This window comes from Heptranchias perlo, chromosome 15, assembly GCF_035084215.1.
Source record: "Heptranchias perlo isolate sHepPer1 chromosome 15, sHepPer1.hap1, whole genome shotgun sequence".
Taxonomy (NCBI): domain Eukaryota; kingdom Metazoa; phylum Chordata; class Chondrichthyes; order Hexanchiformes; family Hexanchidae; genus Heptranchias; species Heptranchias perlo.
In genome coordinates this window covers 51,136,783-51,152,249 of record NC_090339.1, presented here as the reverse complement: position 1 = coordinate 51,152,249, position 15,467 = coordinate 51,136,783, and the positions used below count along the sequence as shown (strand labels likewise).

The 15,467-nt window shown below is 42.0% G+C and overlaps 1 protein-coding gene across 1 annotated transcript in view; it reads left to right on the top strand.

Annotated features, from left to right (window-relative positions):
• The window catches only part of eda (ectodysplasin A), a 221,837-nt gene extending 212,642 nt beyond the window's left edge, over positions 1-9,195 (top strand). The window contains exon 8 of the mRNA XM_067997223.1: positions 8,589-9,195. Within this exon, the coding sequence (XP_067853324.1) occupies positions 8,589-8,834 (246 nt within the window). The 3' untranslated portion in view covers positions 8,835-9,195. The remainder of the gene's footprint in view (positions 1-8,588) is intronic.
• The last annotated feature ends 6,272 nt before the right edge of the window (positions 9,196-15,467 follow it).

Sequence of the window (15,467 nt, the reverse complement as noted above, 5' to 3'; positions counted from 1 at the left end):
CAGTGTTGATCTTAACCATACCCGCCTGGTGGAAACGGAGTGGGCGGGCAGTTAAAATCGAGCAGCTTGGTTACCTGCTCGGAACTCTCCCTTTTCCCACCACCTGCGATCTTAACCTGCAGGTGGCTGCAGCGCCCACCTAAATCAGACAGGGGCCTCATGCATTTATGCAAATCGGGGTCCTATTATGTCAAAAGGACCCTAATTACATTTTAACCCAGGCCTGAGTGGAGAAGCCACCACAGCTTTCCCACCAGGTTAAAGCAGGTCGACAGCTGTCACGTAGAACAAAGAGACCCTCCGAGGTAAGTGGCAAAACTTTCTTTTGTGGGGCTAGGAGGAGCAGAAGTGTTCCAATGGGCCACACAATGAAAGTCGCGACCTCCCCTGTCCCGGACTACCCCCCCCCCCCCTCCACTGCCGTGACACCCTCCCATTATACCAGGCGCGTTCGTGCGAACACAATTTACACGCTATACACGATGGCCGGTATAACGGCTCCAATAAAATCTTCCTGAAACTGTGATGTTTTTAGTACCTAAATAATGCAGCAGCCAATTGTCCTATAAAGTTTGACAAACTTTATGGCAGGTGAGCGTCAGTACACAAAATATTTACTGCACCTAGATCATTTCCAGTTGGGCACAGTTCAATATAACAATTTTAGGTAATTTATGTCCAGACCTTTATCTTTACAATGTATTAAGGAGAACATTTTCCAGTTCACCGGTCTTGATGTTGGTCTGGACAGGGTGGATATAATTCTTATAGATGCAGCCAGTTAAGCAAAATAGATCGGGTAACCCCAGGAGCGAATACTTGTTTGGATAATGTCACTCAGCCCTCAGCCAGCTCCTATTGCTAAACCTTCTTGCTTTGCAAATGATAATCTCAGCATGTGCAGAATCATTTTTTAAACTGCCTGCACTTTCTAAAAAAAAGATATTTCCCTTCTGAAATTTTTGAAGTCAAATCACATAAAGGAAGCAATTGAGAAAGTTTCACAATCCAAACACTTTTCTCCAAGTCTAGGAAATGTTCACAGTTAGACAAAGAGAAAATGGCCCAGAATTTGTGCTGAATGGCGAATAAATGTCGCCTACCGCTCGTTAGTTATAAACTCACCCATAAACTATTTTGGACGGTAACTTGCTTCAGTGATGAGCTGCAAAAAGTGTAGTGGTCTTTCCCGGACTTCTGTAAGCTGTGAGAGCAGGGAAAGGATCTCTCGCCGATCAGCTTGAAGCATCCTTGACAAGTTGCGTAGTCTCAGAGTCAGGAAGTGAAGGCTACAACAGTAAATTTAATGTAAAATCAGTTAGAGAAAGCGAAATAAAGATAGGATAAGAAATAGCGAATTAAAAGACAGAAAAAGTAAAAAGAAATAATTTTTTTATAAATGTCCAATAAGAATTAAAATCAGAAGTAATGAGACTCCACATTTTTAAAAGTTAATTTTCAGTGCCATTGAGGTTGTTCGGCAGGCATTAAGACTTACCATGCTGTTAAAAGTTAGTTCAGACCTAAAATAAAAGTGTTTTTCATGGAGGGATTAATTCATTTCCAGCTGGGCAGGAGAGCAAGTTCACTCTGGTCCATTCATTCAGCCGGCGAGCTGTCCTTCCCATGCAGCTTTCAAACGAGCAGGTCAAATGGTAGAGCAATTTCCAGATTTCCGGGTTTGACTGCGCATATGCGCTCACTGGAAGTTGCTCTTCCATTTGCCCTGAAATGACGGTGAGTGCTGTGAGCATCACCATTATTTTATGAGCAATTTCCAGACCGATGTTTTTCTTGATGAGCCTGGTCTATGTGATCAAGGATTCCTCCTATGCAGGATATTCATAGTGAGTCAGCATAGCTGTTTCTGCCCGAGGTAAACGGAACACTTAGACATTACAACTGGCAACTTTGCAATTGACATTAATACAAATGGCTAATGGCTATCACTTTTTGCTCGATAAAAGCGAGTTCCTGTTTTAAACGTGGATGTTTTAAGTGGTCGGGACTGTAGTGTAAATTTTCATATCTTGGCCGATTTTAGCATGGAAGACCACTGACTTATTAGCGGTGCTTTCCCCAGTTTTCTCCCCTTTTCCCCTGAAATTACAGATTCATGCTGGGATAGTTCCTTGGGAGCCATCCCACAAAGCAATAGGGCACAGGGTTGAGTCCATGCTTCCCAGCATTCAAATTCCCATTCTTGACTAAGCCTTGGTGAGGTGGAATGGAGTCAGGATTCTTCACGATGTTGGATGCTAGAAGCTTTCTGGAGGATTGTAATGTAAAAGTTTTTTGGACAATATGATCCCAGACCTTTCTCAAACACCACCTGGGTGACTCAAGAATGAAATTGCCAAGAAACATAGCAACATGGAAAACAGGAGCAGGAGTAGGCCATTCGGCCCTTTGAGCCTGCTCCGCCATTCAATATGATCATGGTTGATCCTCTATCTCAATACCATATTCCCGCTCTCTCCCCATACCCCTTGATGCCTTTTGTGTTTTGAAATCTATCTAGCTCCTTCTTAAATATATTCAGTGACTTGGCCTCCACAGCCTTCTGTGGTAGAGAATTCTACAGGTTCACCACCCTCTGAGTGAAGAAATTTCTCCTCATCTCAGTCCTAAATGTCCAACCCCGTATCCTGAGACTGTGACCCCTTGTTCTGGACCCCCCCCCAGCCAGGGGAAACATCCTCCCTGCATCCAATCTGTCTAGCCCTGTCAGAATTTTATATGATTCAATAAGATCCCCTCTCATTCTTCTAAACTCGAGTGAAGAGACCTGGAGGGGTTGGTAAATTGGAGTTCAACTTAGTGCTAGAGTGTTCAGGACACAATTTTTTGTCATCTTCTTCCCTCCCATTATGTTGAGCTCCCAGTTCAAGGTATGCTATGGGAAGGTGCCAACTGGAGAACAAATGCCACCCCATCTGTGAGGGGCCAAGGAAGGTAAAATTGGCAGGGAAGTTATAATTGAGTTGCTCTCGTGTATTACCTAGTACCTAGGTTAAGAATGCCATTGCTGTGTGTTTATCCATTGTGTCACTGAGCCATTGAAATACCAGGAAAGTCCCATTTTGAAATCCTTGGTTCCTATTGTTAACTGATCTCAGTCAATGTTGTGGTAGGGGCATTACACTTGGCCTCAGTGCCTTGGATTTGGGGAATGGCGGGGGGGGGGAGAGAAATTGGCCAGGAATCCCATCCCTGATTGTTATCCAGTAATCTTTACTGGAAATGCGCATGCATGGATGTCAGGATCTGGTTGAGTGTGATGTCCACTGTGAATTCACATTTGTGAGGTACAGAAGAAAGACTGTGGCACATAGAACTAAGCAGTTGATGTCTTCAGGAAAAAGTCAGAAGAGATCTCCCTATCTCTCTAACCTCCTCCAGCCCTTTAACCATCTGAGATCTCTACACTTGTCCAATTCTGGCCTCTTGAGCATCCCCAATTTTCATCACTCCACCATTGGCTGCTGTTTCTTCAGCTGCCTAGATTCTAAGGTCTAGAATTCTCTCCCTAAACCTCTCCACCTCTCTACCCCTCTCTCCTCCTTTAAGACGCTCCTTAAAACCTATCTCTTTGACCAAGCTTTTAGTCACCTGTCCTAATATCTCCTTATGTGGCTTGGTGTCAAATTTTGTTTGATAATGCTCAGGTGAGGTGCCTTGGGACGTTTTATTATGTTAAAGACGCTATATGAATGCAAGTTACATAGAATTGCATAGAGTTACAAAGAGCCTACAGCACAGAAATAGGCCATTTGGCCCAACTGGCCTATGCTGGCGTTTATGCTCCACACGAACCTCCTCCCACCCCTCTTCATCTAACCCTATCAACATATCCTTCTATCCCCTTCTCCCTCATGTGTTTATCTAGCTTCCCCTTAAATGTATCTGTGCTGTTTGCCACAACTTCTCCTTGTGGTAGCGTGTTCCACATTCTAACCACTCTCTGGGTAAAGAAGTTTCTCCCGACTTCTCTATTAGTGACTATCTTATATTTATGACCTCTAGTTTTGACAAGGAAAAGGACAGTGGGAGCAGGTGGCCTGCTTGCCCTTTAACAATAGGCGCATAATCTGTCTGGGAAGACCATAAAACCGACATACAAAAAAGAAGGCGGGGGTGGGGGGGGGAGGAGGAAGGTAATGCATTCTTCTTTTTTAAAAAGAGGGTGGTAGCAAGGCTGCACACACGCTCTCTTGAGCCAAGAAATAATAAGCACGGCAGAAAAAGCCTGTAAAGAAGAGCAGAGAAAGTGCTCTCTATTGTAATCGTCTCAAGTATTTATGATCAGCAATGGTTGAGATGGTGTCAAACTACACTGTTTAAATTGAAAACAGCAACAGCAGAGAATGTTGGCAGACCTTGCAAAGATTAAGCTTGGAACTAAAAAAAAGCGAATATATGCCTAACTGATCTGCATACATTGTTTGATGTTTTTGCGATCTGTTTTTCATAATATATTTGTGTTCTTTAGCATTTATGATTCAAGAATCTGCAGTAAAATAGTTGGATTGCTGACTATTTATTTTAGAATGTTTTAGCTCCAATATAAGAAGAATTTGACCTGGCAAGACTTGAGCACAGTGCTTGGAGATCAAAAAATCTGATCCGCCAAAAAGAGGGTTGGCAGGTGGGGTACTAAAGCCACTCAGCGGTAGGACATGGCTTTACACTTGCAGTTTTCCGCACAAGTTTTTGATGCTTCCCCAATGAAAGCATGGATAGGTGCCATATTGCCAAACATCTATCAATAATCTCCAATAACTAACTATTGGGAGGTGTGAGAGCATGTGGAACCATTTACCAGGCGAGCAGAGGATTAGCAAGGAGAGGGAAAAATGTGCCCACATGCTTTAGTGCTTCCTAGTGGCTTGGTCTTGCAGGTCGTTGAATTGGGAATATGTTGCCTATCTGCATTTCAATGGGAGACAGATGTATGCCAATGGGAAGCAATATAGTGGCAGAAACTGATGGAGTTCTTGCAGTAAAATAAAGTTAACATGTAGTTTTCCATATTTAGCATGTAATTTTCAAATATTTCATTAGGTTTTTGAGGGAGAGGGAGAGAGATACAATGGTGCATGGGGTTTAGGGAGAGAGCTCCAGAGAGTAAGGCACGGGACAGCATTGATGGCAGAGCCTTCAATGGTCTTGGCTTCACTCTCTGGAGCTCTCTCCCTAAACCCCCGCTTCTCCTGCATCCACTTCTACCCCCACCACCCACCCCTTTAAAAACCTTCTCAAAACCCATCTTTTTAACCAAGCTTTTGGTTACCACTCCTGATCTCTCCCACTATGGCTTGCCATCCATTTTCCCATCTATTTTCCATTCGTAAAGTGCCTTGGAACAATTGTTTTTTTCAACTATATAAAAACAAGCTGTTGTTGATCTTTGAACTGCTTACAGAATTTGAGTGTGGAAAAATAAGGTATTGTTTTAAGGACACAAACAGGATTTGTGAAATTAGTTGACTCCAATTATGTGGTTGTTTTGTGTTGAGGTACAGATTGGAAGTGCTGCAACTGTAAAGATGATCGTTTCCCCTGTGTGTGCATATTGTGCATTGTTGAATAGTTTTGAGTTCTAATTATTTTTTAAAATTTGATCCTGGTAAAACCATACTATATTTCTATTCTGTAGTATGCACTGAGCATTCATAACTGAAGTGACCAACCACTATTTCCACTATCTCCAACCACTATCTCCAGACTGCACACAGCTCTTGTGTCTCTGCACTTATCCAATCATTTTATGAGATGTCATTGTCCTTTTAACCCTGAATGCTTCATTCAAAGTGAGTAAAGGGATAGTTCTGATCTGTAATTAGCCCATGCTATATCTGATCTGGGAGTGCTTCATGCTGTGTTCCCAGATTGTGGAAAGTGTGACATTCCCATAGAGAAACAATGCTCCACTTTATGAAGCAGGAAAATTGAGTGGAGAAACCAGACTGTCATGCCTTAGCTTGACAAACACAAAATTAAGGGAGGGGGAGGGGGGGGGGATCAAAATTTATACTAACACAATCCTACAGAATATCAATCAAACAAAACCATTGCCATCTGTGTTCCCTAATGGCCAAAATTATATATTTGAACATTGAGTGGAACTGTGCCACATTATTTAGAGATGGTTTAAGAACATAAGAAATAGAAACAGGAGTAGGCCATACGGCCTCTCAAACCTGCTCCTCCATTCAATAAGATCGTGGCTGATCTTCGACCTCAACTCCACTTTCCCACCCAATCCCCATATCCCTTGATTCCCTTGGAGTCAAAAAATCTATCTATTTCATCCTTGAATTTACTCAACGACTGAGCATCCACAGCACTCTGGGGTACAGAATTCCAAAGATTCACAACCCTCTGAATGAAGAAATTTCTCCTCATCTCGGTCCTAAATGGCCGACCGCAGCCACGGGAAACAGCCTCTCAGCATCTAACCTGTCAAGCCCTCTCAGAATCTTACGTTTCAATGAGATCACCTCTCATTCTTCTAAACTCCAGAGAGTATAGGCCCATTCTACTCAATCTCTCCTCATAGGACAACTCTCTCACCCCAGAAATCAATCTAGTGAACTTTCATTGCACCGCCTCTAAGGTAAGTATATCCTTCCTTAGGTACTGTGTACAAAACTGTACACCATACTCCAGGTGCGTTCTCACCAAAGCCCTGTAGAATTGCCGCAAGATTTCCTTACTCTTGTACTCGAAGCCCCTTGCAATAAAGACCAACATAGCATTTGCCTTCCTAATTGCTTACTGTGCCTGCATGTTAACTTTCTGTGATTCATGTACAAGGGCACCCAAATCCCTCTGAACACCAACATTTAATAGTTTCTCACCATTTAAAAAATATTCTGTTTTGTTTTTCTTCCTACCAAAGTGAATAACCTCACATTTCCCCACATTATACTCCATCTGCCACTTTCTTGCACACTCACAGTCTATATCCCTTTGCAGACTCTTTGTGTCCTCCTCACAACTTACTTTCCCACCTAGCTTTGTATCATCAGCAAACTTGGATACATTACACTCAGTCCCTTCATCTAAGTCATTAATAAAGATTGTAAATAGCTGAGGCCCAAGCATTGATCCTTGCGGCACCCCACTAGTTACAGCCTGCCAACCTGAGAATGACCCGTTTATTCTTACTCTTTGTTTTCTGCCTGTTAACCAACCCTCTATGCATGCTAATATATTACCCCCAACCCCATGAGCCCTTATCTTGTATAGCAACCTTTTGAGTGACACCTTATCGAATGCCTTTTGAAAATCCAAACATACTACATCCACTGGTTCCCCTTTATCTACCCTGCTAGTTACATCCTCAAAAAACTCTAGTCAAACACCATTTCCCTTTCATAAAATCCATGTTGACTCTGCCTAATCATATTATGATTTTCTAAGTGCCCTGTTACCACGTACTTAATAATGGATTCCAGCATTTTCCCGACAACTGATGTCAGGCTAACTGGCCTGTAGATCCCTGTTTTCTCTCTCCCTCCTTTCTTGAATAGCGGGGTTGCATTTGCTACCTTCCAATCCACTGGGACCGTTCTAGGGAATTTTGGAAGATCACATCCAATGCATCCACTATCTCTGCAGCCACCTCTTTTATTTGCTTATCTACCGTCATATCTTTTAATACTCACAAAGCTATAGAGGGAGCTCCACAATAGTGATAAGGGATGTTTTTACTTGTAAATGATGTTTAAGCACTTTCCATTTAGTGAAGGCTAATTCTCATGCAAGTGACAGTCTAGCAACCAACCACAAAGTACTGTTTCTGAAAGATTATCATCTCTCTCAAGGATAGGTATAGTTGGTAGAAAACAGTGTGGCCCTTTATTGAATGAAGCAGAAATCGGAATGTCCCTTTAAGGGTAAATAAGTTAATTGTTTTCAATTATAATTAATACCTCGGTGGTGGTTGTTTGTTTTTCCCCTCCCCATCAGGGGCACTGAGGCCAATTATCGCATCCCAACCACCATCCTAGCTGAGATCAGTTATCTTAGTACAGAATCAAATTTAACAATAATCCCTTTAGCAGGACTGACTTCATTTCACCACAAAATTGATACTCACCAACCTGGCCATTTCCTGAAATCACATTTGTGTCTTTTGTGGTTCAACAGATGTAGCTCCTTCAGCTACACATGGAGATAATTTTCTCTCTTCTCCAATGCACCCGCAAAAATATAACGATATTTCTAGTGGGCTAGAAAAGCTTTTTCATAGAATCGTAGAATGATACAGCACGGAGGGAGGCCAGTCAGCCCATCGTGCCTGTGCTGGCTCTTTGAAAGACCTATCCAATTTGTCCCTTTCCCCATAGCCCTGCAAAATTTTCCCTTTCAACTATTTATCAATTCCATTTTGAAAGTTATTATTGAATCTGCTTCCACCACCCTTTCCGACAGTGCATTCCAGATCATAACAACTCTCCGCGTAAAAAAAAATTTCTTCAAAATTTGGGACAAAAAATGCAACTAGTAAAAGAGCCATAAATATTAACTGAATTTTTAAAAACCCACAATTTTTACGCTTTTTACTTTCCTCTTCTCAGGTTTACTACATTAACTTTACCGACTTCGCAAGTCACGAGGTGCTCGTGGACAATAAGCCGTTCTTGCAGTGCACACGTAGCATTGAGAACCGCAAGTCAAAGTTCAACACCTGCTACACGGCAGGAGTCTGCCTACTCAAGGCGAAGCAGAAGATCGCAGTCAAGATGACGTACGAAGATACAGTCGTAAATATGAGCAAACACACAACTTTCTTTGGAGCAGTGAGACTAGGCGAGTCTCCATAGAATTAGCTCTACGGGACAACACAGTACAGAAAAAAAAATGACAAGAAGGTTTCCTGAAGGAGGTCGTCCAAGTATTAAACTGAAGTGCAGCCTGTAAGTGGAGGGGTAAAGAGTTAGACACGAGGGATTTCAGAGTGAAATTTCTTTTATTTACCCAAATCGAGTAGAATCCCGTCTTCCTGACATGTTCTTGTGTGAATGAACATGACTTGCGCTGAGTTGCTCTGGAAATCACTGGAACTTGCACAAGTCTGTCAGAGCCTTGTAACGCACTCCCAGTTATTTGTTTTTCTGGATGTGTTTAACAGCTCCACTGGGTTACTAATGAGTTAATTTCCCCCGTCCCTCCTTCCCCCAGTGGACTGGAATCATTCAATTAATTCTGCTCATTGTGCAGTGCCTATTTTGATTTAATGTTGGACATTCGACTGGCAGTGATGGCATCTGTTGCTGTTTTTTTTTTACAAGCACAATGGACCAAAGACATGCAAGCATTGAGGGAGGGAAGTGATAAGTCCTTCATGTGGATGAATGGAGAAAAGCAATAATGCCCAGTCCTTGGACCAACCTCTGTTACGTGACCAGAAATAAGGGAGAATCAGTTGAATAAGTTTCACTTACACATAGACGAAACCCATCAAAAAGCTGCATGAATGAAGATGAGAACTGTTTATTGGAGTGCAGTTAAAATTTGGCGACAAGTCCTGTATAGTGGAATGACCCATTGCTTGCAATTTTTGCACCAAAGTGGTTTTATATAGCAATACTTAAGAACAAGGGATTTAACTTCGAAGGAAAGGTTAGACCCCGATGATATGTATCTTCAAAGGGGGCACTATCTTTGTGAAAAAATGTTCAGCAAAGCTTTCTTTACAAACATGTAAATAGTGTCAAAATACATTGGGGGAGATTTTCAGCTTGCTGATTGGAAATGAAATTCAGGCAGTGTCTATAATGAAGGCAGTGTCTATAATGAGCAGCCGAGCCGCAATGCTAGTTTTGAGGCTTGGCTGGCAAGCTGAGTCGCTACCCCATTGTGATCTCACTCATAGAATCATAGAAACGTTACTGCACAGAAGGAGGCCATTCAGCCCATCGAGTCCACGCCGGCTCTATGCAAGAGCAATCCAGCTAGACCCACTCCCCCGCCCTATTCCCGTAGCCCTGCAAATGTTTTCCTTTCAAGTATTTATCCAGTTCCCTTTTGAAGGCCACCACCCCCTCGGGCAGTACATTCCAGATCCTAACCACTCGCTGTGTAAAAAGGTTCTTCCTCATGTCACCTTTGGTTCTTGACCCTTACGCCAATGGGAATAATTTCTCTCTACCTACTCTGTCTGAACCCTTCATGATTTTGAATACCTCTATCAAATCTCCTCACAACCGTCTCTGTTTCAAGGAGAACAACCCCAGCTTCTTCAGTCTATCCACGTAACTAAAGTCCCTCATCCCTGGAACCATTCTAATAAATCTCTTCTGCACCTTCTCTAAGGCCTTCACATCTTTCCTAAAGTGCGGTACCCAGAACTGGACACAATACTCCAGTTGTGGCCAAACCAGTGTTTTATAAAGGTTCATCATGACTTCCATACTTTTGTACTCTATGCCTATATTTATAAAGCCCAGGACCCCGTATGCTTTTTTAAGTGCTTTCTCAACCTGCCCTGCCAGCTTCAATGATTTGTGCACATATACCCCCAGATCTCACTATTCCTGTACCCCTTTTAGAGTTGTGTCCTCTAGTTTATATTGCCTGTCCTCGTTCTTCCTACTGAAATGTATCACTTCGCATTTTTCTGCATTAAATTTCATCTGCCACATGTCCGCCCATGCCACCAGCCTGTCTATATCCTCTTGAAGTCTATCACTATCCTCCTCACTGTTTACTGCCCTTCCAAGTTTTGTGTCATCTGCAAATTTTGGAATTGTGCCCTGTAGACCCAAGTCCAAGTCTTTAATATATATCAAGAAAAGCAGTGGTCCCAACCCCAACCACTGTACACCTCCCGCCAGTCCGAAAAACAACCGTTCACCACTACTCTCTGTTTCCTATCCCTCAGCCAATTCTGTATCCATGTTGCTACTGCCCCTTTTATTCCATGGGCCGCAATCTTGATGATAAGCCGACCATACGGCACTTCATCAAACACCTTTTGAAATTCCATGTACAGCACATCAAGTGCATTGCCCTCATCTACCTTCTCTGTTACCTCATCGAAAAAACTCTATCAAGTTAGTTAAACACGATTTGCCTTTAACAAATCCATACTGGCTTTCCCTAATCAATCCACACTCATCCAAGTGACTTATTTCTGTCCCAGATTATCGTTTCTAAAAGTTTCCCCACCCCTGAGGTTAAACTGACTGGCCTATAGTTGCTGGGTTTATCCTTACACCCTTTTATATACTAAGGTGCCATTATAACTATGCTAAACATGACTTTCTTTGCAGCTGCGAGACAGAGGGGGTCTCCATAGGCAGTGGACATTTGGGCTCCCTAGAATTGCATGAGAGGTTGTCATGATGAAAATAATACATTGCTTTTCTCTTATCTCCAAAGAAAAACAAAAGTAATTATTTACCAAATAACTTTTTTTCATTTGGGGGATGGGGGGGAGGGAAATGCCAGAGTCCTTGTTCTTCTGAAAGGTGCTTCTTTCCTGGAAACAGTGTGTTAAGTTTGGTTTGCATCTGTCAAGGCACAAAATGGCTAGTGTGATCTCTGTCGTGCAGCTGGTTTTAAATAGTGAGTCAACATCATTACATTCTTTCTATTTTTTTTGTTCTAACATTTTTTATAATAATTTCAACAATCAAAAATAAACTATCACAGAATCCATACGCTGTAATAGATCAGCAGGCCATCCTTTCAACCGAGACCTGGATTTGACTTCAGTCTGGACTAATGAGACTATGTGGATTCTAAGTTAAAAAGATTTACATAAGAACATGAGAACATAAGAAATAGGAGCAGGAGTAGGCCAATCGGCCCTTCGAGCCTGCTCCGCCACTCAATAAGATCATGGCTGATCTGATCCTAACCTCAAATCTAAATTCATGCCCAATTTCCTGCCCACTCCCCGTAACCCCTAATTCCCTTTACTTCTAGGAAACTGTCTATTTCTGTTTTAAATTTATTTAATGATGTAGCTTCCACAGCTTCCTGGGGCAGCAAATTCCACAGACCTACTACCCTCTGAGTGAAGAAGTTTCTCCTCATCTCAGTTTTGAAAGAGCAGCCCCTTATTCTAAGATTATGCCCCCTAGTTCTAGTTTCACCGATCCTTGGGAACATCCTTACCGCATCCACCCGATCAAGCCCCTTCACAATCTTATATGTTTCAATAAGATCGCCTCTCATTCTTCTGAACTCCAATGAGTAGAGTCCCAATCTACTCAACCTCTCCTCATATGTCCACCCCCTCATCCCCGGGATTAGCCGAGTGAACCTTCTTTGTACTGCCTCGAGAGCATGTATGTCTTTTCTTAAGTATAGACACCAAAACTATATGCAGTATTCCAGGTGCGGTCTCACCAATACCTTATATAACTGCAGCAATACCTCCCTGTTTTTATATTCTATCGCCCTAGCAATAAAAGCCAACATTCCGTTGGCCTTCCTGATCACCTGCTGCACCTGCATACTAACTTTTTGATTTTCTTGCACTAGAACCCCCAGATCCCTTTGTACTGCAGTACTTTCCAGTTTCTCGCCATTAAGACAATAACTTGCTCTCTGATTTTTCCTGCCAAAGTGCATAACCTCACATTTTCCAATATTGTATTGCATCTGCCAAATCTCCGCCCACTTACCCAGCCTGTCTATATCCCCTTGTAGGTTTTTTATGTCCTCCTCACTCTCTACTTTCCCTCCCATCTTTGTATCATCTGCAAACTTTGATATGTTACACTCGGTCCCCTCCTCCAAATCGTTAATATAGATTGGGGACCCAGCACCGACCCCTGTGGAACACCACTGGTTACTGGTTGCCAGTCCGAGAATGAACCATTTATCCCAACTCTCTGCTTCCTGTTAGATAACCAATCCTCCACCCATGCCAGAATATTACCCCCAATCCAGTGATTCATTATCTTGAGCAATAATCTTTTATGTGGCACCTTGTCGAATGCCTTCTGGAAGTCTAAATACACTACGTCCACTGGTTCCCCTTTATCCACCCTGTACGTTATGTCCTCAAAGAACTCAAGCAAATTTGTCAGACATGACTTCCCCTTCATAAAGCCATGCTGACTTTATCCTATTAAATTATGTTTATCCAAATGTTCCGCTACTGTCTCCTTAATAATAGACTCCAAAATTTTACCCACCACAGATGTTAGGCTAACTGGTCTATAATTTCCAGCCTTCTGCCTACTACCCTTTTTAAATAAGGGTGTTACATTAGCAGTTTTCAATCTGCCGGGACCTTTGCCGAGTCCAGAGAATTTTGGAAAATTATTACCAAAGCATCCACAATCCCTGCTGCCACTTCCCTCAAGACCCTCGGATGTAAGCCATCAGGTCCAGGGGATTTATCCGCCTTGAGTCCCATTAATTTACTGAGTACCAATTCCTTAGTGATTTTAATCGTATTAAGCTCCTCCCCCCCTAGAGCCCCCTGTTTGTCCAGTGTTGGGATATTCTTAGTGTCCTCTACCGTAAAGACTGAAACAAAATATTTGTTCAGCATTTTTGCCATCTCCATGTTTCCCACCATTAATTTCCCGGTCTCATCCTCTAAGGGACCTACGTTTGCGTTAGCCACCCTTTTTCTTTTTATATAACTGTAGAAACTCTTGCTATCTGTTTTTATATTTTTTGCTAATTTATTTTCATAATCTATCTTCCCTTTCTTAATCAATCCTTTAGTTACTTTTTGCTGTCTTTTGAAGACTTCCCAATCTTCTGTCCTCCCACTAAGTTTGGCTACCTTATATGTCCTTGTTTTTAGTCGGATACTATCCTTAATTTCTTTACTTAGTCACGGATGGCTGTCATTTCTTTTACACCCTTTTTTCCTCAGTGGAATATATATTTTTTGAAAGTTGTAAAATAACTCCTTAAATGAACACCACTGCTCATGTACCATCTTACCCTTTAATCTATTTTCCCAGTCCACTTTAATCAATTCTGCTCTCATACCATCATAGTCTCCTTTATTCAAGCTCAGTACACTTGTTTGAGAACCAACTTTCTCACCCTCTAATTGGATATGGAATGTAACCATGTTATGGTCACTCATTCCAAGGGGATCCTTAACTAGGACATTATTAATTAATCCTGGCTCATTACACAGGACCCGGTCCAAGGTTGCCTGCCCCCTTGTAGGATCAGTTACATACTGCTCAAGAAATCCATCCCTAATACACTCAATAAACTCTTCTTCAAGGCTGCCCTGCCCAATTTGATTTGTCCAGTTAATCCCCCATAATTATAGCTGTTCCCTTATTACATGCCCCAACTATTTCCTGATTAATACTTCTTCCAGCAGAGTTGCAACTATTAGGAGGCCTATATACTACGCCCACTAGTGTTTTTTTCCCCTTATTATTCCTTATCTCTACCCAAACTGTTTCATTGTCCTGATCTTTTGTCCCAATATCATTTCTCTGTATTACAGTGATTCCTTCCTTTATTAACATAGCCACCCCACCTCCCCTTCCTTCCTGCCTGTCCTTCCTGATTGTTAAATACCCTGGCATATTTAATTCCCAGTCATTGTCACCCTGCAGCCATGTTTCTGTAATGGCCACAAGATCATACCCATATGTAGTTATTTGTGCCGTTAACTCGTTTGGACTAGTATTTACCCAAGTTCCTAGTGGACACAACAAAACTAATTACAATTTGGGGCTATATTGACCATCTCTTTCAGAGGCAAGCTGTGAAGATGGCTAGTGTGGAAAAATGTAACACTGGCAGAATGTTGTGCTTCTCTGAGGCTGCAGTTATGTACATTGTTGGAGCAGACTATAAAGCTCCATCTCATGCAATTCGTGACCTGGGTGTGCTCAATGTTGCCCAAATTGGAGAAGTGTTACATTCCCATGGAAAAATATCTCTCACTTTTGGTGTAGATGATTTAAAAGTATATAGGCATGTGAACATTTTTCAAGTCAAAGTACCAGAAAAGATCTTTTTCTTTCTCTAAATTGTGTTTCCTTTTAAATAGCTTGTGAGCCTGGAGTCTTCCTTCAACTAGGGCTGTAAAGATGTGTACAAGTAACTACAAAATAATCTTTGACTTGCGCTAATGAACATTTAAATGGAAAGCATTGGCATTATTTACAACTGCAGTTTTGGATCTTTTAAATTGTTGGCTGTAAACCAACTTGCATATTAAGGAACCATCATAACTATGCGCTCAGTTGAGAAAAGGTTTTATTCTTATCTGCCATTTTGAAAATCAGACTTTTCATAAAATGGTGCCAGTGAGTAAGGTGCTGTGTAATTGACCACTGTTCTACAACATGTACTGTTAACAAACATGTGGTGGGAAAATTATAGAACATTTTCTGTCACTTAAACATTCATGCCCCTGCTTAAAACTTGCAAGTCGACAGTGCTATCAAGCGGCACTTACTCACCAATAACCTGCTCACGATGCTCAGTTTGGGTTCCGCCAGGACCAC